General features: G+C 40.8%; 1 protein-coding gene across 3 annotated transcripts; it reads left to right on the forward strand.

Annotated features, from left to right (window-relative positions):
• Positions 1–2166: 2166 nt before the first annotated feature.
• Positions 2167–23717, forward strand: LOC100692389 (insulin-degrading enzyme). 3 transcript variants are annotated; one of them, XM_019366774.2, is made up of 25 exons: positions 2167–2299; positions 3366–3550; positions 5428–5635; positions 6755–6924; positions 7760–7882; positions 9482–9594; positions 9703–9865; positions 10148–10240; positions 10398–10489; positions 10675–10755; positions 10893–10996; positions 11688–11790; positions 11894–12016; positions 12436–12518; positions 13729–13873; positions 16014–16124; positions 16213–16333; positions 17188–17279; positions 17957–18068; positions 19687–19854; positions 20299–20571; positions 21334–21395; positions 22779–22851; positions 22948–23015; positions 23622–23717. In XM_019366774.2, exons 1-25 carry the CDS (start codon positions 2262–2264, stop codon positions 23715–23717), a joined length of 3000 nt encoding a protein of 999 aa, XP_019222319.1. In that variant the 5' UTR covers positions 2167–2261. The 3 variants fall into 3 exon arrangements, with proteins under 3 accessions (XP_019222319.1, XP_019222320.1, XP_019222321.1); XM_019366775.2 differs by lacking the exon at positions 2167–2299 and adding an exon at positions 2412–2568; XM_019366776.2 differs by lacking the exon at positions 2167–2299 and adding an exon at positions 2419–2582.
• Positions 23718–24748: the final 1031 nt, after the last annotated feature.

Genomic DNA, 24748 nt, shown 5'->3' on the forward strand with positions numbered 1-24748 from the left:
CAGAAAGAGTCATCCCTAGAGCTGCAACCATAGCTGGACTGGCCATTGGGCATACGGGGCATTCGCCCGGTGGGCCGATGGTTTTTTGTTTGTTAGTTTTTTTGTAACGGTATAAACAATGAAAAATGGTGGATTGGCCAATTGGTCATGATCGACTCTGGGCTGGACCAATTACAGCCGATGAGGTCGAACTTTAAAGTTCCTTATTTAGGTGTAAAGGAACGCGATTTGTCCCGAACTTCAGCAAAAATAATAAAAAAAAGACACAAAGCTGGAGTTATTCTGTGTCTTTACGCTGCATAGCTGCCTCTTCTTCTCTCATTCTCTCCCCCTCCATCTCCTGTTGCTACTTCAATCATGAAACTGATCAATGATCAGCTGATCGGCTTTGCTGTCCTTTGTTTATCCCCCACTTTGCGCCAGAAAGACGAAACCAGCGGATGTCGAGCTAAACAACAGCAGCACGTTTAAGCTTGATAAGCTATTGTTATAATTTATTTAATATGACTTTCTAGTATCAGCTGACGTTTGCTGGAGCCACAGCCGTAAAGGTGCTGGTCAACACACAGTCAACACAGTTTCCTCTTACCAGATATCCTAACCGATATCTGGTGAGAGGGAAACATGAAGATGAAACCAGGAGATGTCCTTACTGAATCATCAGAGTTATGAACTGTTTCTGAGAGACAAATAACACCAGGATCCTTTTCTACGTAGCTGACAGCTGGTAACTATGCAGGGGCGGGTCTAGCAAAGTTTTGCCAGGGGGCCAGGTAGGGCATTAACAGGGAAAGGGGGGCACAGAGAAATACTTTTCTTTCCTATTCTTATTTAAAATGTCTAGGTTTTAGTACAATCGAATCTTACAACCAAAGTGGTCATCTGATGTAAAATATATAAAAATTCATTATTGTATATACTAAATATTAAGTCTACCATATGCCCTAATAAGCTATAGTACTTCTTCCTTTGGGAAGGTACCATGTGTGCAGTCTGCAATTCTGTTGCAGAAAGATGTTGAATCTATTTAATTACTGTAGAAAAATAATTGGTTTCTGTGCATTTGTTTTACCCTGGCAATAAATTAAAGTCGATTACGTCGATTAAGCATCATGAGGCGGAGGGTGGGGGGTGGTTCCCTATTTTTTTGCTGGGAGTTGGCAACCCTGTTAGTTAGGTATATGTAATTATTTATTAGGTTGTTTGATATTTCCGGTAAGTACTGTTGTTGGTATATATGTATCAGTCTAATAACCTTAAACCTACACCATCCTCCCTATTCTGGTATTTTAAACAGTACTTACCGGAACTTGTAAGATTCGATTGTATTTATTAAAACCTAGACATTTTAAATGAGAATAAGAAAGAAAAGTATTTCTCTGTGCCCCCCTTTCCCTGTTAATGCCCTACCTGGCCCCCTGGCAAAACTTTGCTAGACCCGCCCCTGCACAGTTACCAGCTGTCAGCTACATAGAAAAGGATCCTGGTGTTATTTGTCTCTCAGAAACAGTTCATAACTCTGATGATTCAGTAAGGACATCTCCTGGTTTCATCTTCATGTTTCCCTCTCACCAGATATCGGTTAGGCTATCTGTGTGTTGACTGTGTGTTGACCAGCACCTTTACAGCTGTGGCTCCAGCAAACGTCAGCTGATACTAGAAAGTCATATTAAATAAATTATAACAACAGCTTATCAAGCTTAAACGTGCTGTTGTTGTTTAGCGACATCCGCTGGTTTCGTCTTTCTGGCGCAAAGTGGGGGATAAACAAACGAGACGGGACTTAGGACAGCAAAGCCGATCAGCTGATCATTGATCAGTTTCATGATTGAAGTAGCAACAGGAGATGGAGGGGGAGAGAATGAGAGAAGAAGAGGCAGCTATGCAGCGTAAAGACACAGAATAACTCCAGCTGCTTAAAAAACAGAAAGTAACAGTGCTTATTATGTATTTACCTTGACGTGTTACAGAAAATGGGCCACCTGAGTTCTGTTCTCGGCTATTTGTTTGTGCCTGCTGGTGTGCCTTTGTGTATGTGAACAAGCATGCATATAACACAAACAAAGTTGTGCGCACATGAGCTCACAATCACTGAAAAGAGAGTGGTTGTTTTTGTTTGTTTGTTTATTTTTCCCGTTGTTTTTCAGCAGCTTTTCATTTTTCACCCAAGCAAAACACTGAACTCCTCACCCCGGCAGTGTAATCGATGTCAGATTCACTGACAATGCGCAATATGATGAACTACTACTCTGTAGGGTCTGATGCATCCCGGCTGTTTCACCTTCAACTATACTAGGATGTAAGTATCAGAATTTACTGAAGTTACATTTATAGAAATGTGACATCCTGCCCTGGTGATGCGCTCGCTCTTCTGCGATCGATTGCTTGCGTCTGTTAAACGATGACGCTACAGACATTAAGGTTTCGTTTTCTATATGCATAAATCCAAACAGTTCAACACTGTTTTCATACTGTCTGAGGCTACAAAGTGTGTATAAGTGCATTAACCAAACGCTCCAGTCAACAAGAGTCAGCAGGCTACCTTTTCTGTTTTAACCGAACTCTTAGGTAAGCCCTGTCAGGTAATAATTGTTACTTTTATTTAAAACTAAGCGATTTTTTTTTTTTTTACACCAAACTAATCTTAGCAGCTCGTGCCGGGTTTAGCCAGCTAACTTTGCTAAAGCGCCACTGTTAGCCATGCCTACCTTATGTGGAACCTAGGAGCTTACGTTAACAATTACACTTTTCAACATTGCAAACCTTTCTGAAGCTTTTGTCTTTAATAAAATAAAGTTTCTTTGCTGCGAGTTGAATAAATGTATGTGCCCTAGTCAGTTACTGTAGCTAATCTCTGTTAATGCGAGGCAGGTGTGTTGTTTTTCTTGTTCAGCCGGACAGTTGTCATCATCTTCCTACGGGATTTTTTCCCTTCGTCGTGACTGCCTTTACCTGTTTTTGCTGTTTCCCTCACTGTACTTACATTTTTCTGAGTAGCATCTACACCCCGGGAGCCATGATAATATAATAACAGCTTTTTAAATTACTTTGTTGGCTGTATAGAAAGACTGCTTCAGTTCACGTCTTTTATAGCACTGCAGGTGTTTGACCTTGATCATATTGTTGCGGATAGCTGGACGGCAGGGCAAATCATTCCTATTCAATAAACTGAGAGGCACACGGAAGTTCGCGAGGACTACTACATAAAAAAAATGATAGGAAAGAGACGTCGCCTCTTAATGTGCTTCCACAGTGTAGTATGCCAACATTTAGAGGGATGTTTAGTACTAAAATCTCCTTTGGCCATTATGTCACGTTAAATCAGAATATAATAAACTCCAAGAGTTGGTTTTCTTTGCTTGCAGGCTGGTGTCATCCTTGTCACTCAGAATGACCGACCCGGTTGTGAGGAGGGTAGTTAGTGATGTCATTCGCTCACCTGAGGACAAGCGGGAGTACAGGGGCCTGGAGTTTACCAATGGCCTGAAGGCAATGCTCATCAGTGACCCGACTACAGACAAATCGTCAGCTGCTTTGGATGTCCACATAGGTAAATAGGCATTCATTGGTCTTGTCGTGCCAGGTGATCATGACTTTTTTGGTTTTTTATGTTGCTTTCCACACAAAGAACATCTGAAAAACAAATGGGAAAGGAAGTGAAATTTTCCCCATCATACTCTAACTGTGCTTTGCAGATCAGGATAATTCCATTCATAGAGTTGCCCATTAGTTGCCAAACTTCCTTTAAGCTTTGGGTGGGTATTTTTTATTTGTATTATCTGGTATTTCTGTTTATAATAGTAAGTATATTATTATATGCTTAAATCCACAAGCTTCACTTCTCAAACAGCGAGTCCCTACCAGTTGGGAACCTTATTTCATTACAGTGTGTAAATGCAACATAGTTCAGAATCTAGTTTCAGATACTAGTAAACAGCAGGTACAAACAACACCACATGTAATGCAGTAACTTTAATAATAACAGATGAAGAGCATTATGGAAAAGTTAACAGTGAATACCTGTGGTATTTGCCTAAAGTAAAGAAGGTTTAAAAAGCTCTGTGAAGCAGATTGAATCAGTCATTGGCTACATTTTAAAACTGGCCTCACAATTTGCTAGAACAAATAAGAAACACATTTTAAGAAGTTTATGATTGTAAAGGTAGAACATTGTAAGTTTATCATCTCCTCCATTTCATCAAACCTTCAGCCCCTCTCTCTCTCATCCACTTGGTTGCACAGCTCTGCCTCTGTCTGCAGGGCTTCTCCTCAGATCCAACACTGTTTGAATCACTCGTTCTCCTCCAGTTTTCATTCTTTATTTGCTTGAAATAGGACACTACACTCTTCAGTTCAGCCGCTCAGCACAGCCAGCAACCTGTCCAATTCACTCGTCTGGTTTCATAGTCTGCCCCGAGGGCAAAGCTCAACACAGTCAGGCTTTCTTTGGCTTAGCTGGTTTAACAAAACCTAACACTCCAGTTCGAGATAACTGGTTACTTGACTGATTGTCATCTTTGTTGAGCAGGGCTTTGTGCTTCAGGGTTTGGGTTTTATGACTCTTCTTTTGCACAAAATGATCCGTATGAGCGCAGCCTGCAAAAAAGAAACTCTGAACATAACCTGCCAACGACCAGATTATGTTCAGCAGGTTCAGCATAAGTTATTATAGTAAAAAGAGAGCAAGTTTGGTGAATGCAGAAAACTGCCTGACATAGCTCACTAAGCCATTTATCTCACTTCGCAATATAACTGTCTGCTTATCTCTGATCTGCTGTGGCTCAACATACCATCTGTGAGCCATTCAGCTCTGCAGTACTTATTCTTTTATCAAACTACAGTCTCCTATATATTTATCAGTTGATCACATCTAGCTAGCGCTTGGTCGTGTTATAGCAGTCTTCATATCAAAATGTTTGTAAACAATACATGTTGCCAAGCAACCAGCTATGCTAGAAATGTTTTACATTGATTTCTATGGGTTTGAAATGACTCCCTCAGCAGTTCTGGGGTATAAGTCTTGTTTTGTTTATTTTTGTTTATTTTTTTTATTCCACGTGCTGCAAAATTCCCTGTCTAATGAATAAACCAGATTTAGGAAAAGTCATCAATATTAGATGGCGGGATGGGATTAGGGGTCAAAATAACCTCCTTGGCAGTTCTAGTGTTAAGCATTAGACAGCTACTTTGAGTGTGTGAAGAATGTGAATTCGTGTGAAATAGTTTCTGTGTTTAATTAAATGATGAACAGCTTACCAGTGTGCATCTCATTGCTTATAAGTCTACCTGTTCTGGTGCCATTGCAGATCTGTTTTTCTCACCTGGCAAACCTTAAAAGTCACAACTGTTGCATTGAACAAATTTCACTGATCAAAGAGAAACAGCACCATTAACTATATTTCCCTGGGAATTTCTCTTAATTTGCAGGTTCTCTGTCTGACCCACCGAACATCTCAGGGCTGGCACACTTTTGTGAACACATGCTGTTCCTGGGAACAGAGAAGTACCCCAAGGAGAACGAGTACAGCCAGTTCCTCAGTGAGCACGCAGGCTTCTCCAATGCCTTCACCAGCAGAGAACATACCAACTATTACTTTGACATTTCCCATGAGCACTTGAAAGGAGCGTTAGATAGGTACTTTGATGTTCATTTGATGGTATTAATTTTGGCAGAAACTTCAAAGTGATATAGGATGCACTATTAAAAGCTCAGGGTTGTTTGTGTTTAGGTTGCATATTTTACCCCTTAGCTGTAAAAGGCTGATGGGGTATTATGTTGTTGCACTGCCGGACAGGGGTGTGAGTGCCGTGGACATCTACATTTGTGAATGTGATAACTTGAGAACGAGGCGATGTAGGTGCTTTAAATTGATACCGTAGGTATCAATCTCAGATGAATCTACTAAAAATCTCAGAGTAATTTGAATCCGAGTTACCTCAACCTTAATGTCAAGGTCAGAGGTCAAGTTTTCTGAAAATCTTGTAAATGCGATAACTCAAGAAGGAAGTCACCTAGGATTTTCAAATTGGTACCATAGCTGCATCTACTAAAAATCTCAGATGATTTTGAATCTCTTTGACAAAATAATTTTTCTGAAAATCATATGAATGTGATAACTTGAGAATAAGGCAACATAGGATTTGTAAAGTGATACCACAGGTGTGTCTACTAAGAGGCTGAGGGATAGCACTGGTAGTTACCAGTATTTTTCAAATTATGGGAGGTGTCTAAATATCTAGTTATCAGTATACAGTGTAGCCCTTGGGACTCAAGGTTTGGAAAGGACGTTCAGGTGGTCAGAAATGAACCTACAGGGTAGGGTAGGCTTACCTAATTAGAAATGAATGATGGTTCTAGCAAGCACCTGTTTCTGTGGCATCATCTAATTGTTCCCTTGCGCCACTGAATCATGAAGGCCACCTGGGCTTCAGTGGTAGGAAAGAACTGTGAGGAGTGATCTGAATTATTGATGATGATTCCTTTCTGGAAAATGAAAGGATCGTATGTGTCGATTAGTAAGCCTTATTTTCTTATCCCTTTTCGTAATATCTGTGTGCCTCATTTTTTGTAATCATGGCAGATTGCTTTTTATTTGAATTCCTCCCTCTATGTTTGTAGTGTATAACCTTTATTTAAAATAAACAAGATTGTGCATTTTACAATACTGAGCCACAGGCTAGGCCATAACTATTATCACACCCTGTGGTCTTTCTACATGTACTCCTTGATAACAGCAACTCCTGACCTTTGTAGGTTTGCTCAGTTCTTTCTGTGCCCATTGTTTGACGAGAGCTGCAAGGACCGCGAGGTGAACGCTGTGGACTCTGAGTACGAGAAGAACCTGAAGAATGATACTTGGAGGCTGTTTCAATTGGAGAAGGCCACTGGCAACCCAAAACACCCCTTCAGTAAATTTGGAACAGGTAGAAACTGTTCTTACCAGACTTCACTTTAAAACTATATCATTACATCATTCATTCTGACTGCTTAGCGCATCACATTTCAATTGTTACAGCAGGATATTTTGACTGGAGAGCAAAACGGCCCTGCACAGAATATTTAAGCAAGAATTCCCTTCATAGGGTTGATATGATGTGTTTTAGATTTTGTATTAGACTACTAATCTAGAGCAGAATCCAGTCACATATGTTAATGTTAAGGGGTCAGAGAAATTACTGGAGCTAGCTAATATTTGATTAAATGAGTTTTACATTCATGCAACCTACTTATTATGAGACAGCTGTTTCAGCCCAGAAATGTTTCTGAATGGCTTTGGTTTTTAAACATGAACATGCCATTAGTCAAGTTGTTTGAGAAAAGAGTTTATTCTGTTAAAGTCATTCCAGATTAAAGTGACGTATACTCAGAGGAGCTCTGAGCTCAAAATAGCCACCTGATGGCAGTCTTGAATTATACCGTCTGTATTCCCATTAAGAACAGGAGCGGATCAAAAAGACCTGAAAGCAGTGCACTCAGCAGACTAACATAAGCTTCTTCTGACTGCTGCTTTGATGGTGTCTGTGTTAACAAATACAGTGCTACATGTAGACTGTAATCAAGTTTATTCACATGCTCTTTAGCTTGTAGTTAATAAGCAATTTTTACTACAACTTTGAAGAATTTAACACAAATATTTGTTTGCTGACAATTTCATTTAGACTCTTTGAAATACTATAACAACAGAAAATGATTGTTAGTTAACTGTACAATTGGAAAATGTGTGTGCTTAAAAAAAGGGCTGATAACCTTTTCTTATAGGTAATAAAATGACACTAGAGACAAGACCATCTGAAGAGGGGATTGATATCCGTCAGGAGCTGCTGAAGTTCCACTCCACGTATTACTCATCCAACCTCATGGGACTGTGTGTGTTAGGAAGAGGTAAGATGTCATTGCTCATATGGGTGATGTTTCAGTGTTGCAAAATAATTATTCAGTCTCAACAAACGGTGCAAGTACTACATAAGTTTATGGATGTGGTCAGAAAGCTGGTATTCTGAATTTTACAGTGACACATTCAGAAGGAGACACCAACTGCTTGGGGCTTGTGTCAGAGAGGGTATCTAACATTAAAATCTACCTAATCAGACATGTTGGGCAGCCTGCTGTGGCAACGCCTGATGAACAAGAAGTACTCCAAGAGTGTAAACCTACGTAAAGGCAGCTTACTCTCTAGGCCAGCGGTCCCCAACCCCCGGGCCTCGGACCGGTACCGGTCCGTGAGTCGTTTGGTACCGGGCCGCGAGAGTTGAGGCTCAAGTGTGAAATGTATGGTTTTCAGGGTTTTTTATCGGTTTTCAGCGTTATTTTGTTATCGTTTTTATCATTAACTCAGTTTTCCTGGGTCTTTTCACTTGTGTTATGAATAAATCTTCTTTTTTTCGGTACCGGTACTGGTTTTATTTTTGTTGTATTTATCCGCGACACCTTAAAGGCCGGTCCGTGAAAATATTGTCGGGCATAAACCGGTCCGTGGCGCAAAAAAGGTTGGGGACCGCTGCTCTAGGCAGCATTTACTTTTAAGGGAATAGTATTATATTTTTTATCTCCACCAAGAATGTTATGTTTTTGGTGATGTACGTGCCATTCTGTCTGTACACCGACAGATACGTGATAACTTAAAATATCATGTTGCATTTGACTTCTCGCCGCCTCTCCTTCAAGGTTAACTGGTTGATCTGAAGGTCAAAGTGATAATAATGCTTTATAGAGCGAGTTAAAATGACAAGAGCATGTTTGCTTGGGATACTTTTTGATTACATTTATTATGACTTTGTTATGTACATTACAGTAATAGTCTATAGCCCTTACGTAACAATTTGAATGAAGGTACAATGTTCTTAAATATGTATATTTACAGTGCAATTACAGAAATTATATTTACAGTCCACACGCATCTTTTGTTTGTTGGAAAAATAAAGAAAAATGGAAACATCCATACGACCATTGTCACCTTTCTACTATGACACCCAACCCATGCAGCGAGTAACTGGATACTATTAAAGATGATGTTGTTATAGAATGGCTGAGGTCCTGGCTTCTTAATGCCTGCCATACTAACCAATGAATTGATAAATATTCTTAATCTTTAAGACTTTAGGAATGAGTTAAAAATGTTTTTTCCCTTCACTTGGTAGAGTAACGCTGATTAGTATTAAAACCTACTAATAAACAGCGTAATGTAATTTACTGCCAGAAATAACTCTTTTAAAAATTCTTAAAACACCTTAAACAAATAGTAAATATGACTCACAATTGCTTTTGGACAAAATAATAAATAAAAATAATACATTTTAAGTTTTAATTTTAATTTAAATAAGATTTTACAAATTCTTAGTAGCATCACAACATGTTTTATATATGCTTGCTTACCAGCCAAGGACCAGGGCACTGTGGGTAATTATGATGAGTACTAACATCCTTAAAGCTTTTCTTTGAAAAGCACATCTTTACTGCTTTTTTTTAACCCTTTGCTGACAGAGTCGTTGGATGAGTTGACGGCCATGGTGGTAAAGTTATTTGGAGAAGTGGAAAACAAGAATGTGCCTATTCCAGAATTCCCTGAACACCCTTTACAAGAAGAACACCTTAAAGTGAGCTGCTTACCTATCACTCCTTTACATTTTTTTGCATTGCAAAATGACTCTCAACATTTTTTATCATGTTACTGTGGGAATCACACACGCTTCTGTTTATTACAGAAATTCTACAAAGTGGTTCCTGTCAAAGACATTAGGAAACTTTATGTGACTTTCCCCATCCCAGACCTACGGAAGTACTACAAATCGAAGCCAGGACGTTATCTGGGACATCTGATTGGTCACGAAGGACCTGGAAGTTTGTTTTCTGAGCTGAAATCTAAAGGTAGCAGACTGCAAGCTGGTGACAAATATTATAAGGAGAAAACGATACACATAGCAAAAGCATATCCTAAAATATATGATTGGCTCCGAGGTTACTTAATTATGTGTTTTGTGACCATAAAATGTAACACAACATTACCCAGCAGAGCGGTGCGCCTCTAATTTAGTGATTGGAATAGAAGTTAATTTTCTTTTAGTACAGAAACGTTCACAGTAACGGTTTCTGTCATCATTAAAATGAAAGAAACACATTACTAAATTGTAACGGTAATTACTTTCTAAGGCTGGGTGGACACAATCCTTGGAGGACACAAAGAGGGAGCCAGAGGATTCATGTTCTTCAACATCAAGATGGACTTGACTGAGGAGGGCCTCTGTAAGTCATGCATCTCACTACTTTACATGAATTGTATCTAGTTTGTGTGTTTTGCATGTGATTATGATCATTCCTCACTATGCACAAGTAAAAGAAATAAAGTAACAAGAAATACGTGAATATTAAATCTTGGGGCCTGATCTGTATGTCGCTGCAGTGCACATTGAGGACATAATCTTCCACATGTTCCAGTACATCCAGAAACTACGTTCTGAAGGACCTCAAGAGTGGGTGTTTAACGAGTACAAGGTGATTTATGTTGTCAGTTCAGTAATACTGTTTCTGAAGGGCAGTATAAACTTATTTTCTATTCCTCACTGTAAAAAAACTAGTTTAAAAAGTCATAAAAATTAGAATAGAATATAGATGGATTATTGATCGAGTTCTATTGACTTAAGCTGTTATACCATCAACCTTTATGCCTCTCTCTGCAGGATTTAAAAAAAGTTGCTTTCAGGTTTAAAGACAAGGAGCGTCCTCGTGACTGCACTTCCAAAATAGCAGGTTTACTACAGGTAGGTCCCCCGGCCAATTTATCACGTGTCTAGTTGAAATTGAGGATTCATTTTATGGAGCCTTTAGAAAAATTGCAGAATTGATTGTTTGTGTTTTCAAGCAGTACAGTGCTAACAAGTTTCTTTGTGTGTTGCAGTACTACCCTCTTGAAGAAGTTCTATCAGCAGAGTACTTCTTGGAAGACTTCAGGCCAGATCTGATCGAGATGGTGCTGGATAAGCTGAGACCAGAACATGTCAGGTCAGTGTGACTTGGTGATGTGTAGTGAGGCTCACTTTGCTTTTTCTGGTACCAAGTATGAAGTACCTCTCGGAGGAAGATGTGGGCACATGGTATGATAAACTTTAAGCTAAACTACAGCTGCAGTCCCACTTGGATAACTGGACTGAAATAAAAGTGTGCCTGGTGTAGCTTTAATTCATTTTCTGGGTTGCAGCTGCTGTGCCAAGCAAAGTCCAGACTTGTAACCGGTCCATTCCTTAATGCGTATTAAGGAGACGACAGCATGCAGTCATTGGCTGACCCTGAGGGTTTGCATGCCAGTCTCTTCCTTTACTGAAGTGGCCATTTAACTCTGGGCTTTAGCCAACACTGCTTTAAATTCATGACAAAGTGCTTCTTTATTTATCCATCTCATTCCAGCTACAAGTGAAGTCACCGAGAAACACCTTTTGCTTTTACACTGAGTCCTTCAACTTTGTTTAACTAAAACATACTGATGGGATAAATGTTCAAACTTAGGTGAAACCCACACTCTGATGGTCTGACAGCTCCAGCCAAACGATGTGTCAATGGCTGTGCACCACCTGAAACATGATCGAAATGGAAAAGCACTCACATCTTGTGCAGCAAACAGGCACTAAGTACTCTGTGCACAGAGGGCTTTCTGTATAGATCTATAATGTGACCTGTTGTCTTCTCACTTTTCCAGAGTTATAGTTGTGTCAAAATCATTTGAAGGACAAACAGACATGACAGAAGAGTGGTACGGCACGCAGTACAAACAGGAGGCCATCTCTGAGGAGACCATCAAGGTGAATGATTGTCTCCAGTTTTTCTGCTGTGTAATCAGTGTATAACCGCTACATCAGTTATATAAGGCTCTGCTTGCTGATTGTTTGGCTTTTTTTGTTGTAGAAATGGGCAAATGCAGACCTCAACGGCAAGTTCAAATTGCCAATGAAAAATGAGTTCATCCCTACCAACGTCGAGATCTACCCTCTTGAGAAAGAATCTCCTTCAGTTCCCACTTTAATCAAGGCAAGTGTTTTCTCTGCACAGCTCCATCATCAAAGTGTTGTCACTTTTCATTGTCTGACTGCAGTGGACGGTCCCTGCTTACCTGCTCCTTGTTAAAAGTATTGTATGCTTTCATATGGAAATGTGGTATTGTGATTTAGACATCAAGCATTAGTTGTTTTATTGTTATGTCAGGATCAGAGGAACTAAGCAGCTAATAAAAGCTTCCATTTTCCATCTCTGTAGGAACAACTGAATAAAAGTTAGTATGGCTTTTGTTGTTTGTTGCTAAATAACCTATCAAAGTAACGCTGTTTGATTTCTGTGATTAAATGAGCGTCATCTGCTTGTACAGTTTACCTTCTGCTTGCATTTCAATGCTTTACTTTGTTAAGACTTCCCATGAATATGAAATTAAGTTTGGTGTTCACTTCTTCCAGGACACTGCTATGAGCAAGGTGTGGTTCAAGCAGGATGACAAATTCTTCCTCCCCAAGGCTTGCCTGAACTTTGAGTTCTTCAGGTGAGTAGTAAATACTGAGGATTTGTTCTGCAGCTGGAGTGTGGACACAAATTCTTACCAAGTAAACTGTGTCTCTTAAGATTAACTCAGTAATGTGAAATAGTAAATGTACTGCTGCTACAACAGTGCATAATTAGTTTTAAAGTAATCAGATAACAAAGTGCAAAAATAAATATCGAATTATGCATGAGTGTTATCAGGTTTGTAAGTCAGCAACCCCTGTAGCTGAAATGAATCCAATAAAACCTAAATGGAATAACAACCAGTGCCAGTGCTTGTTACACATGAAGAGATGAAATATGCAAAAAGCCTCTAATAGTTGTACAGATACAGCTGTTGTATTTCCCAGAGAGAGAAAATACTGATAGAGATCTTTAGAGGTGGAGAAAGGCGTAAGAAGGAAAGAAGAAAGCGAGCAAGATGAGAGATTTTGTTTTGTTTTGTTTTACAGATGTTTAATCTATACATGAAGTGTTTTAAGTTATATTTTTTCGTCTTGTGAAATATGTTGCAAAACATACGCAATATGCTTACTTTGTGTTATACAAAGGTTTGATGAAAGTACTCCACAATTAGGTGCAGGCTACACTGGTCAGTTTGCAGTGCTGTGGTGACGATTACAGTAATGCACAATGTTGGACTGGTCCAGAGTGGCTGTGGTGTTAATAGTGAATGTTAGGTTACATCAGGGTAGCAGGCATCAGAGTAATTCAAGGTGATAATGCTGATTAGACATTTGAGGCCTAGTGGTGGGAAATCTGGCATGATAGCTTGTTTGATATCCGCTTATATTTGGTGCATGCATGTCTTTTCCCCACACTGCACCACTACAGCCAATTTTAGGGTTACCCCAAGAGCTGAATCCCACTTTAGCCCTTGGCTATACTCATTTATCTGTTTGGTGTAGAGGCAAAGCCCCCCATCTAAAATTTAGGCAACAGCAAATAGAGTTGTACTGTGTGTACTTTTGCCACCTCAGAGGATAGGTTGGATTAGCTTAGATCATTTTTTAGCCAGATTTTCCAACATTTTACAGCCAATCCCTGCTGCAATTAGACAGTATTAGTCTGTAAGTAATTCCACTGTTACACTCCTGATAGCTACAATTAATTATATGTTCATAAATTGTAAAATATGCTATACAATAGTTGCAGTTTGCATCAGCTCGTGCTGCTTTATTTATATGCTTTGTGTGACATTTTCTCTACAGCCCGTTTGCGTACGTGGACCCATTGCATTGTAACATGGCATATTTATACCTGGAGCTCCTCAAGGACTCCCTCAACGAGTATGCATATGCAGCCGAGCTAGCTGGCTTGAACTATGACCTCCAAAATACCGCCTATGGGATGCATGTAAGTATTCACAATCCCTTCCCATCTCTGACCTCATGCCGCCTTCCCTTTATTATCCTCAGACTGGGCTACAGTGGCTCAGGTGGGCCTGGATTGATGGGTGACGTTAACCTTCCAATCTGACCGCGTCTGTGGCCAGACTGCAAGTTACAATAACAGGAAATTGCCATATATTGAAAGTTAATTGTTTTTTATTGTTTGACATACACAGAGATTTTCTGTGTGTGTTTTACATCACTTCAGAAAACCTTTTAACCCAGCGGTCTCCAACCCCCGGGCCACGGACCGGTACCGGTCAGCGAGTCGTTTGGTACCGGGCCGCAAGAGTTGAGGCTCCGGTGTGAAATTTATGGTTTTCAGGGATTTTATTGTTAACTCGGTTCCCCTGGGTCTTTTCCTGTGTTGTAGTTGTGCGTCTTATTTTGAAAGGAATATTTACACATTACCATAGCGACCAGAGAGCATTAAGGGGAAGAGAGGAGGATGTTACTGTCATTGTTGCTGGTGCCTTTCAGGAGGACGCTGCTAATAAAGTTACACAATTACACAGTGAATTCGCGTTTATTATTATATTTACAAAATACCACAGTTTTTGTCTTCGTCGTATCATTTTATTTTGTTGTATTTATCCGCGACACCTTAAAGGCCGGTCCGTGAAAATGTTGTCTGACATTAAACCAGTCCGTGGCGCAAAAAAGGTTGGGGACCACTGCTGTAAAGCACCGTACTGGCTTATTATCTTCATATTATCATCTAAGGATAAATCTTTGACTTCTTTCTTTTCATTTTTTTATTTCTATGGCATGCCAACATTTTTGTTTTAAAAAAGTATTATGATAATAAAATGTCAAGTTTTGTGCAGACTTTAATGGTACGCAAAACTCTGCCTATGTAATTCTTTTTAGTGCTTTTACGGTGATATACACAAGTTTGCCTAACAAACAAAAGTTCCCTAAATGAAACAGAGGTACCCAGAGGGAGGCCCCTTGTGAATAATAGAGCAGGCAAAAGTAGCCTTGTATTTTTATTTTTTATTTTTTGGCACTTCTATTGTAAATGTAATACCAGGCAGTGAATGAGAAGGCATCTGTGCCACAGAATATAAGGGATGAGGTCAGTTGATGCAGATACCCTGTTTTTTTTCGTGGGGCGGGGTTCACTGATGTTTGCTGGTTTGCTGTGGTGTTGTCTCTCCTCTGTTCTTTAAAACCTGCTGACTTCTAACAACTCTTCAGCTGTCATAATGACCAACTAACCTGCATTCATTAGCTCCCTTTTCACCTGTGAATTCATGACTGGGGTGTGTCCTTACAGAGAGCTGTGTGATGGGCTGCAAGTAATTGATCTGAGTCAGCAGTATTAGTGTGGATGCTGGCCGTTTGTCAAGGTTAACGATGTTTGGAGAGATTACTTTTAACAGGTGTCACTGCAGGGGCTTGGCCACAAGGTGAGGTGAGCTGTGGGATGGAAGTGACAGCGAAGCCCTGGGAGGTTATGCTGAATCATGAAGGGCCGTTAGGTGTGCGTGATGCAGGAAAATCGAGGGTTTAAATAACCTTAAACATTTTTTTTATGTTTGTTCTCTGTCTCTTTTCAAGACTGATTTAAAATATTTACAGTGTATGACAGGAAATGATGCTTGCTCAGTTTTATCATCATGCCTGAGAATTCAGGCAGACCATTGACATTGTTTTTGTTTTTGAGCCTATGGAGATTTAAATTATTGTTGACCACAAGGAGTTGGTGTAATCTGAAAAGATTTTCTTCACAATAGTTAGAAATAATATGCCAGTACGATGCTTTACAGCATCTCTAAGGAACTGTCTGCAGCTCTCCTTCACTTAAGTGACTTTTGGTATTTGCAGGCAAATGCATATTACAGTTTTTCATCATTCTCACACTCTAGAGATTCAGATTATTGTTCACCAGGAGGAGCCGGTCTAATCTGAAAAGATTTTCTTCACAGTAGTTTGGCCAGCCCACGACTAAATTAAATGGAGAACACATTCATGTATTCATGGTAGCAAATGAATGCAAAACCTTCAATAACAACAAATGTTAACTGTTATGCTAATAAGCTTAATGTATCCTTTTGTTTGTTGATGATGTGCCGCCTGTCTCCTGTCACTGTGTGCTGCAGCTGTCTGTTAAAGGCTACAGTGACAAACAGCACATCCTGCTGAAGAAGATCATCGAGAAGATGGCCACTTTTGAGATAGACGAGAAGCGCTTTGACATCATCAAGGAAGCTGTAAGTTCAGACTCACTGACTCAGTAATAGTTTAGCTTCCAGTCTCAGTTTTAATGGTGATCTGATTCTGCCTTCTTTCTTTCTGCAGTACATGAGGTCTTTGAATAACTTCAGAGCTGAAAGGCCTAACTATCATGCTATGTACTACCTCCATGTTCTAATGACCGAGGTCGTTTGGACCAAAGATGAGCTCAGAGAGGCTCTACATGGTGAGACTCTTAATGTTTCTCTTCTGTCTCAGCAGGTATGCTTACTGGCTGCTTTTTCGTCTGTGGACTAAACAGAGTTAATTGAAACACAGAATAAACACATAGCCAAGCTTTACTTCAGGCCATAGCTGAGGAAATGAAGAGTGAGCTTTGAATTAGTTGCATGAGGTGAACATAATAGCTGCAGTGAAAAATGTAAAACTATCACTGAAGTTTTCAGGTTTTTGCACACAGTTGATAGAGGCGTCTCCTCTCACCTTGGGTCTTTTCTTCTCTTCAGTTTTTCTCCTTAAATTCTTGTTTAAATGCTGAAGCTGTCCTCCAGCAGTTGCTTCCCTAGCTGCAGTCTTTCCCGTGCACAGTGCCAGTCTGGAGCCTGAAGGGCAGCTTGTTATATTTTTAACCACAGAGCTTACACAGAGTATCCTCAGATTCACATGAGACTCAATTAACCTGCTGGGTCAGGACCTGGAGCTCAGTCACCTGGGCCTCCAATTACCACAGCTCGTTTTCGTTATCAGTCCCTTTAGCCCGCTGTCCTCCTCTGTCTGGGGTCTCTGAGATGCTGTGAGTCTCCTGTTTCCTGCTGTGTTGGTGCTGCCACGGGCAAATAATCAGTGTTTGTGTGCTGATTTAGCCCATCCACCAGTTGCTTAAATTTAAACTTTTATGCACATGTAACTGAATCTTTAGGTATGATTTTTACCACCATGCAATGTGACGTGCTGCTTTGGGTAATGGCAGGAAGACTGATGAAATCACCACACTCAGCAGTTATTCTTATAATCAGTCTGTTGCCAGCTTTGGAAAAGTACTCTTTGATTGATTGCTTTTGCCTGTGATCTGTATTGCAGATGTAACTCTCCCACGCCTTAAGATCTTCATACCTCAGCTGTTGTCGTGGTTACATATCAAAGCCCTTCTTCATGGCAACATCACCAAGGAGGTTGGTTGGTGTTTGGAGGCACTACTTTATTATTTTACTACCAACTTAGTCATTTTAAAGTTTCCTAAATCTGTGGCGTCTACGTTTGTAATAATGCAGCTGTCCTCATTCATACCTGCTTAGCGATGTGTAAGAATTTGTCTCTGTGAGAACAAACTACACTTTTTATGCCTCAGCAATATTTATTTATAATGGATAATAATAATAATGGATTGGATTTATATAGCGCTTTTCAAGGCACCCAAAGCGCTTTACAATGCCATTATTCATTCACGCTCACATTCATACACTTATGAATTTTATTTGGTCCTCTGTTCATATCTCAGAGGATTTTTGTCTTGTATAAGATCTTGTGATCCAGTTGCACTTTTTGTTATACAGCTCCAAAATTATCACTTGTAATGACAGTGTCACAGTCACAGTCTGCTGGAGGGAGAATTAGACTCATAAAATAGACCAATGATCCCTTCGTTATATACATCTGCCATCACTGGACATTGGTAGTATAAATGGTTCCAGTTTGGACAGAGCCAGTTGGGTTATTCTGAGTAATGTACATAGAAACATTTTAAATTCTTGGATCTCTACAAAATGTTTTTCTGAGAGTTCAGCTAGTGTTACTCAAGAGTTTGTGGACTGAAATGCTTGAATTTCATTTCCATCTGTCACTCCTCTAGTCTGCTCTTGGCATGATGCAAATGGTGGAGGACACGCTCACTGAGCATGCTCACACAAAGCCTCTCCTCCCGAGCCAGCTGATTCGCTACAGACAGGTGCAGGTTCCAGACGGTAGGTCCTCTACTCCTCCAAACCCCCCCCCCCACACACACACACACACACACACACACAAAGACACACACACAGGTTAAGCTCTGTAAATCTTCATCTGCCAGTCATGACTGTCTCCACGGCGACCACGCAGATGGGTTCTTGTCCAACGCTCTCGCCCTCGTCATCAGTGACACCATCGTGTGTTTGTCGAGAAAAGACCTGATTAAATTCAGCATCCCACATTTAGCTCAAAGGAACATAATGGTCACTGAGTGGAAATGGATGTCATTGGCCACAATACATACACACCTTACTGTCAGCAGCTCAGACAATGAACACACACAGGCAAACCTGCACTGTCTTTCAGATCACATTAGGAAAGCTGAATGATGTGGAGGCGAAAAGCAGAGCTGTGCGAGGCCACCTGGAGAAATCCTGCGTCTCTCTGAGGGATTCTCCAGGCTGGGCTCCAGGCTGCCAGTAAGACGCAGAGCAAGAGGACATATAGGACGTGAACACAAGTTTATTGTCTAAGAAACATAGTTTTACTCCCTCACCTCAAAGCTTCAAACAGAAAGTTGTCATAAATGTGGCCAGTCAGACATCCATCACTGGTAATGGTACTGTGTAATTTAAATGCAGATAAGCAAAGATAGCACATTGTTTAAAATTCAGACTGCTGGAGACAGCTGTGACTCTTACACTGATGGACTAAGACTAGAAAACAGCTAAATATACACATATTCTGTTTGGAGTTTTCACGTTCCCTCTGGGGGGCACTCTTAACCTTGCGGCATATGGGTTGCCTGCTCAACCCATTGAGCTACACTAGTGCTGCTGAGTAGAACTTTTGATATGTTGAGAACAATGTGAGAGGAGCTGTGGCTCGGTGCTCAGGGAGTGTCAGGCCCAGAGTGCTCAGTCAGCATGTGCATAAAGACACCTGCATAACCCAGCCTGCACTCGTCCTGCATTCAGAGCAGCCTTGATCACAGTGGATTTAAACAAACTAGAGTTATTGCTGTTGGCATTCAGCGGGCTGTTTCTGCCTTATTGGAAAGTGTCCCCTGTCCTCTGTCTGAACTGTGCTGGTTTTACTGTACAGTACTTATCTATGGCTCAAGCAATGTGCTGAAGTTCAGCTGTAAAACTACAATGAAACAGCTCATGTGCTTTTTGTAGGAACCACTTGTGCAAGTTTCTAATGCAGCACTGAAAGACCTGATTAAGTGTGCAGGGATGGATTGTATTAAGTTGTACAGCACAGCTGGTGAAATTCATTTCTAAGCTTATCAGAGTTCATGAGTCAGTGGATTTTGGGTTAATGAAAAGGATTGTGCTTTAAATTACTTCACATGGTTTTGCTCACTCACATGCCAAGTTTAGTTCTCAGCGTATCTCAGTGAGGCCTTGTTGAACTTTCACACACCAGGAAGCAAAGCCAGAAGAATTACAGGTGCTCATATTTTTACATCGAGGCTTTCTGTTTCCTGTTTTTAGTCTTTTTAATATTACATATAACTGCATAAGTACAACAACAAGCTGAGTACATGGGGTTAAAGGCCACATGAAGCAAGCCGGCCCTTTTCTTTGTCCTCTCTCACTGTGGATGTGCTTCTGTTTTTCATGATTGCAGGTGGCTGGTATGTTTACCAGCAAAAGAACGAGGTGCACAATGATTGTGGCATCGATATCTACTACCAAATAGACATGCAGAACACCCACGACAACATGCTGCTGGAGCTGTTCTGTCAGATCATCTCCGAGCCCTGCTACAGTACACTGAGAACCAAAGAACAGCTGGGTGAGGCTGCAAAACACAGACAATAAGGCAATATTGTCATTATATAACATGGGTACCATTTTCCAGAGATCGAGTGTTTATACAGACAGAAAAAAATGTGGCAGCTGTATTAAGTTTGCTAAATTAGATGTTTTATTCCTTTTAATATGTTTGCATTTTATTGAGAATTACGGTGCAATGAAATTTGCAAAGTGCTGTCAGCTGTGGGAATGTTTATTAACTTTGAGAATGAATGGGTTGCACCTCTTAACCACATCTTAAGTATCACTGTAATGAGAGTTATAAAAAAGCAATAAAAAAGTAACCTATTGTAGTCATCCTTATTAGTTTTTTTGCATGCATGTGTATTATTATTGATAATATAAATCTGCTTTGAATAGTTTTTCTGCACTGTGACTTCATTTCCTCAGCTCTTGCATACTTTTTCTCTTAATCCTCTAAAAGGCTACAGCGTGCATAGTGGGCCACGTCGGGCTAACGGAGTGCAAGGTCTCTACTTCCTCATCCAGTCGGAGAAGGCGCCCCACTACCTGGAGAGCCGAGTGGAAGCCTTCCTGTGTACTATGGAGAAAGCTGTAGAGGAGATGAGCAAGGAAGCCTTCCAGAAACACATCCAAGCCCTGGCCATCCGCCGCCTGGACAAACCGAAGAAGCTGTCTGCTGAGTGTGCTAAATACTGGGGAGAGATCATCTCTCAGCAGTACAATTTCGATAGAGGTGAGGCCTCCCAACAGTCCTCTTCACCTCCTGGATAACTCTTAATTATGTTTAGTTTGCAGGCCAAATGGGTTTTTCCTGATTGCTTGCCTAAGTGTTTAAGTACAAGTTCTTATATTTCAGTATATTTCAGACAGTCCCGAGGTGATGTTACTTCGAGAAGCACAAACTGGGATCGATTAAAGCCTGAAATAATCTGCAGCCACAGCACACCTCTCCCATGCAGCACTCTGCTGAGTGTAATGGATTGTAATGGGTCTGATTCACTAGTAATCTGCCTAAAGCCCCAAGTGATGGCAACACTGTAGTCCTGCCAAGGGAGTGGTGATAGTAGCTGTGTTAGAGGAGACGGGGGGGTCGGGAGAACATGCTAACACGCTACCAAGAGCCCAGAGAAACAGGCAACACAATTCATGAATAAGAGCTTCATGGAAATGCCGAAGAGTGGCTGTTAGTTTCATGTTTCCAGTAAAATGTAATCATTAACATTTGGGCAAAAAGTTGCTCATTTAGTTTCATTTATATGAAAGTATTTGATATCAATATGTTGCACAGGCAAACAACTGAACTCAATTTTAAACATCCAAGTGCTGCAGTAATACTGACACAAGTAGCTGACTTTCACTGTGATGGCTCACTCTTGAATCAGCTTGTCTTATAGCAGCAGTTTAAAGTACTTTGGTGCTGCAGTATTTAGGATGCTGGCTGCACTCTTTAAAAAGTTTTAAATAATTTACTTCTGTTTTTCCTGCTGTTTTGCAGACAACATTGAAGTGGCATATCTGAAGACTTTGACAAAAGAAAACATAATGGAGTTTTACAGAGTAAGTAGTACAGCTTTATGTCTCATGGTGCCTCTTCACTGGAATACATTTTATAGACTTTTAACAGCACAAGACAATGGTAACTATGGAAACTCATAATCATAGACTATATGTAAAAAAATCGACTTCAACATTTTGAACTTTCGCAATTTGGCTGCTGACATTTTTTTTAGAGGGATCCATAAGTGACCACTTTTGTAGGAGTCTATGTTACTGCTAATTCTAGCAGACTTGTTCAGCTGGATGCATTTGTGCACTGTATGAGTGCATCACGCAGACTTATATCTCTAAATTGCAACATAGTAATAAAATATTAGATCTTCTTGGATGGGCCGTACCTCACTGCAGACCACTGTCAGATTATTCAAATCAGAAATTCTCCAAAAGGCTCAAAAGCACAAACACAGATGAGGTTCACTTCAGATCAAGGAGCTGCTTGATCAGCATTCCTGTCAGTCAAAGTGGCCACGCCCCTCACTGTAAGCTTTGATCAAGAAAGTGTTTGAAAAAATTCACCCTACCCATCCTGTTCTCAATGTGCTTTTTTAACATGGAGCTCTATGGGGGATTGAGATGCCTCAGGTGGCAGGAACCTGCAGTGTTTCTAGTAAAACTGGATATACTCGACCCGCGTGTAGCAGCGCTGGAATGATAAATGTCAGACAAATCTGAACTTGTGAGGTTATCTTATCTAAAAAGGAAATTATGGTGTAAAATAAACAAGGATAAAAATTGCTCTCAGCACCACCTACTCTGTGTGTCCACACACACAGATCCGCTCCATTCATTCTGCCCTCCTAGCTTTCATCTCATCCAGCCTCCTGCTTCTATTCATAGCTGTGGAGGTGACACTGACACAGAACGCTCACAGCATATCAGCGGCAATAATGACAGCCAGCCGGCTTGTTTCGGGGGGATAAAGAGCCCAAAGACACCTGGCCCCAGAAAGAATTGGCATTATCGGAGCCCAGCAGAAACCATTACAGCCCCCATGCAGAATAAACCTAATGCATTTCTAATGTCATATCAGCAGCAATCGCACAAGCTGCGTCTTTTCTTTTATTATTTCATTTCAGTTTGCCACTGTTGACGCCATCTGACTGCAGACGAGCCAAATGTTCAGTCTAATATAATCCTCCATCCAGAGTCAAAGATGAAGCCCGACTGTGTCGCTAAATCTCCACAGGGCTGTCACAACTGATCACACACTCAGTGGGGAAACGCACACAGCCATCCTGTCTGTGCTGGGTTTCTTTTTCCGTCTTAGCAGTGCTCTTTCCCAAAAGTGATGAGTCATTCCATTAATGGAGGGAATAGTTTCTGGTCATGATGTTCCCTGACAACCTCCATGTATCATCCTCACCTGTCTGTCTGTCTGTCCAGGAACGACTGACGGTCGAAGCCCCAAAGAGACACAAAGTGTCTGTGCACGTGCTGTCCAGGGAGATGGACTCCTGTGAGTATCTGTAGACACAGGATGATAACATGGGCTTCATTTAGACACCCACTGAGGTCACTCACTGTCAGCCTGACCTGTCTGTGTGTACATCAGGTCCAGTAGTGGGAGAGTTCCCCGCTCAGAATGATGTCAACCTGGCTCCTGCTCCTTCCCTGCCACAGGTAAGGATCAAACCTTTTATTTTTATTTGTTAACCCGACAGATTCCCCCAACATTACTATAAATGCACAGCTTAAATGTGAAACGGTGACAATAACCAGGACATCCCAATACATCTAACCAATAACTGACTGGAATGGCAGTGGCAATGGCCTGTTTGTCATACAAACAAAACAACAAATAATGAGACTGTCACCCAACTCAAAAACCTTAAAAATATATTTGTGAACCAAACCTTTAACCTGAGTTTATGTGTAGATTAGTTCAGTGTCACACACACCATCTTGCTTTTTTTTTGGCTCATGTGCAGTGTGTGTGTTGCTCAGGGGTTGGCTTTTATTATTCTATGCTCTTATAATTTTCTATGATCTGTTCATGTGACAGAAGTAGGCAACTCCTAATTGGTTCATTTTGTTTTGAAAGCGATGTGTTAAAAGCCCCAGTTATGTGAGCGCATACAAAACCCACTCTCAGACGTTCATACCCATTGCGCTCTGATAGGTTGAGCCAGCTGACTTATACAAAGTCTGGCTATGTTGAACTTGATTTGTAGAGGGGTCTTTACATTTGTCAGCCTCCCTTTGATCTGATCTTTTTCTTTTTTGCAGCCCACAGTGATTCAGGACATAACGAAGTTCAAGAGGAGTCTGCCTCTGTTCCCCCTGATCCAATCTCACGTCAACCTCATGGCAGCCAAACTGTGAGCGAAGCCGGCAGGTCGACACAGCAGGGAGGCACGGAGGGCGGCTCCTGCCATCAGGAAAACCTTCATCTGACGGAGCCTGCATCAGTGTTTGTTTGCGTGGATGCATGTTGAATGCGGGTGTGTGCACGTGTAGCAGGGAGGAGCCACTCAAAGAGGAAATCACAAAGTTGTTGACGTAGCTGTGATAATGATAGAGGTAACACCAGAATCACCTCATGTAACGTCTCTAAGAGGAGACGTAAGCTCACGCTTCACAGCACTGTGTAGGCTGCTGTAGACGAAACAAGAAGCAAAACGACAAAAAGAAAAAAGAAAAAAAAGAGACCCTTTCGGTCCACGCATGCATGGAAGAGTGCCTGAAAACTGCTCAAATTTGAGAGGAGCTGTTTTTAAATTGCTAACTACTAAACCATGCCCGTACATCTCTTCTTTTTTTACTGCATTTTACGGTAGTATGTCACTCAGACATCTCAGGGGTATGTCCATGCTGTTTTGTTTTTTTATTATTGTTCAATTTTATTAGTAATTAGAATAAAAACATTTAGTCTGTCATCTACATTAGTACGTTATTCAATTTACAGTGTGATCAGTTTCTGAAAACTGAAAAGTAACGGCTGTAGAGACATTTTGTTTCTCTGTGTTGAAGCTTTAGGGAGGTCGTCAGGATCCGTTCACTCTGCATGAGAGACTTTCTGCAGCTGCTGCCTTTCAGATTAGTTTGTATCCTGGTCTGATTTGAGCCACAGTCCTGGAGGATCTATCCTGTCCCCAGCTCTTAAAGCATAGACGTCAAACAAAGCAGCTCGCTCTAAAAACAAGAAAACATTTTCATTTTGATATCAACTTCTACTGCTTTAAAAGGCACCATATTACCTCGTGGTGAAAATCCAAAGAACCAGCAGCAGAAGCATGCCTTAGTCTATTACTTACACAGCATGTAGCTCCACAGCGTCTCAGGAGAGCCGGTAATAAAGCAGTTTTCACACAGAGGTCTAGAAGAAACATATCAGGCTTGGGTGGGCGTGCACT

Source organism: Oreochromis niloticus, linkage group LG13, assembly GCF_001858045.2.
Source record: "Oreochromis niloticus isolate F11D_XX linkage group LG13, O_niloticus_UMD_NMBU, whole genome shotgun sequence".
In the NCBI taxonomy this organism is placed as follows: domain Eukaryota; kingdom Metazoa; phylum Chordata; class Actinopteri; order Cichliformes; family Cichlidae; genus Oreochromis; species Oreochromis niloticus.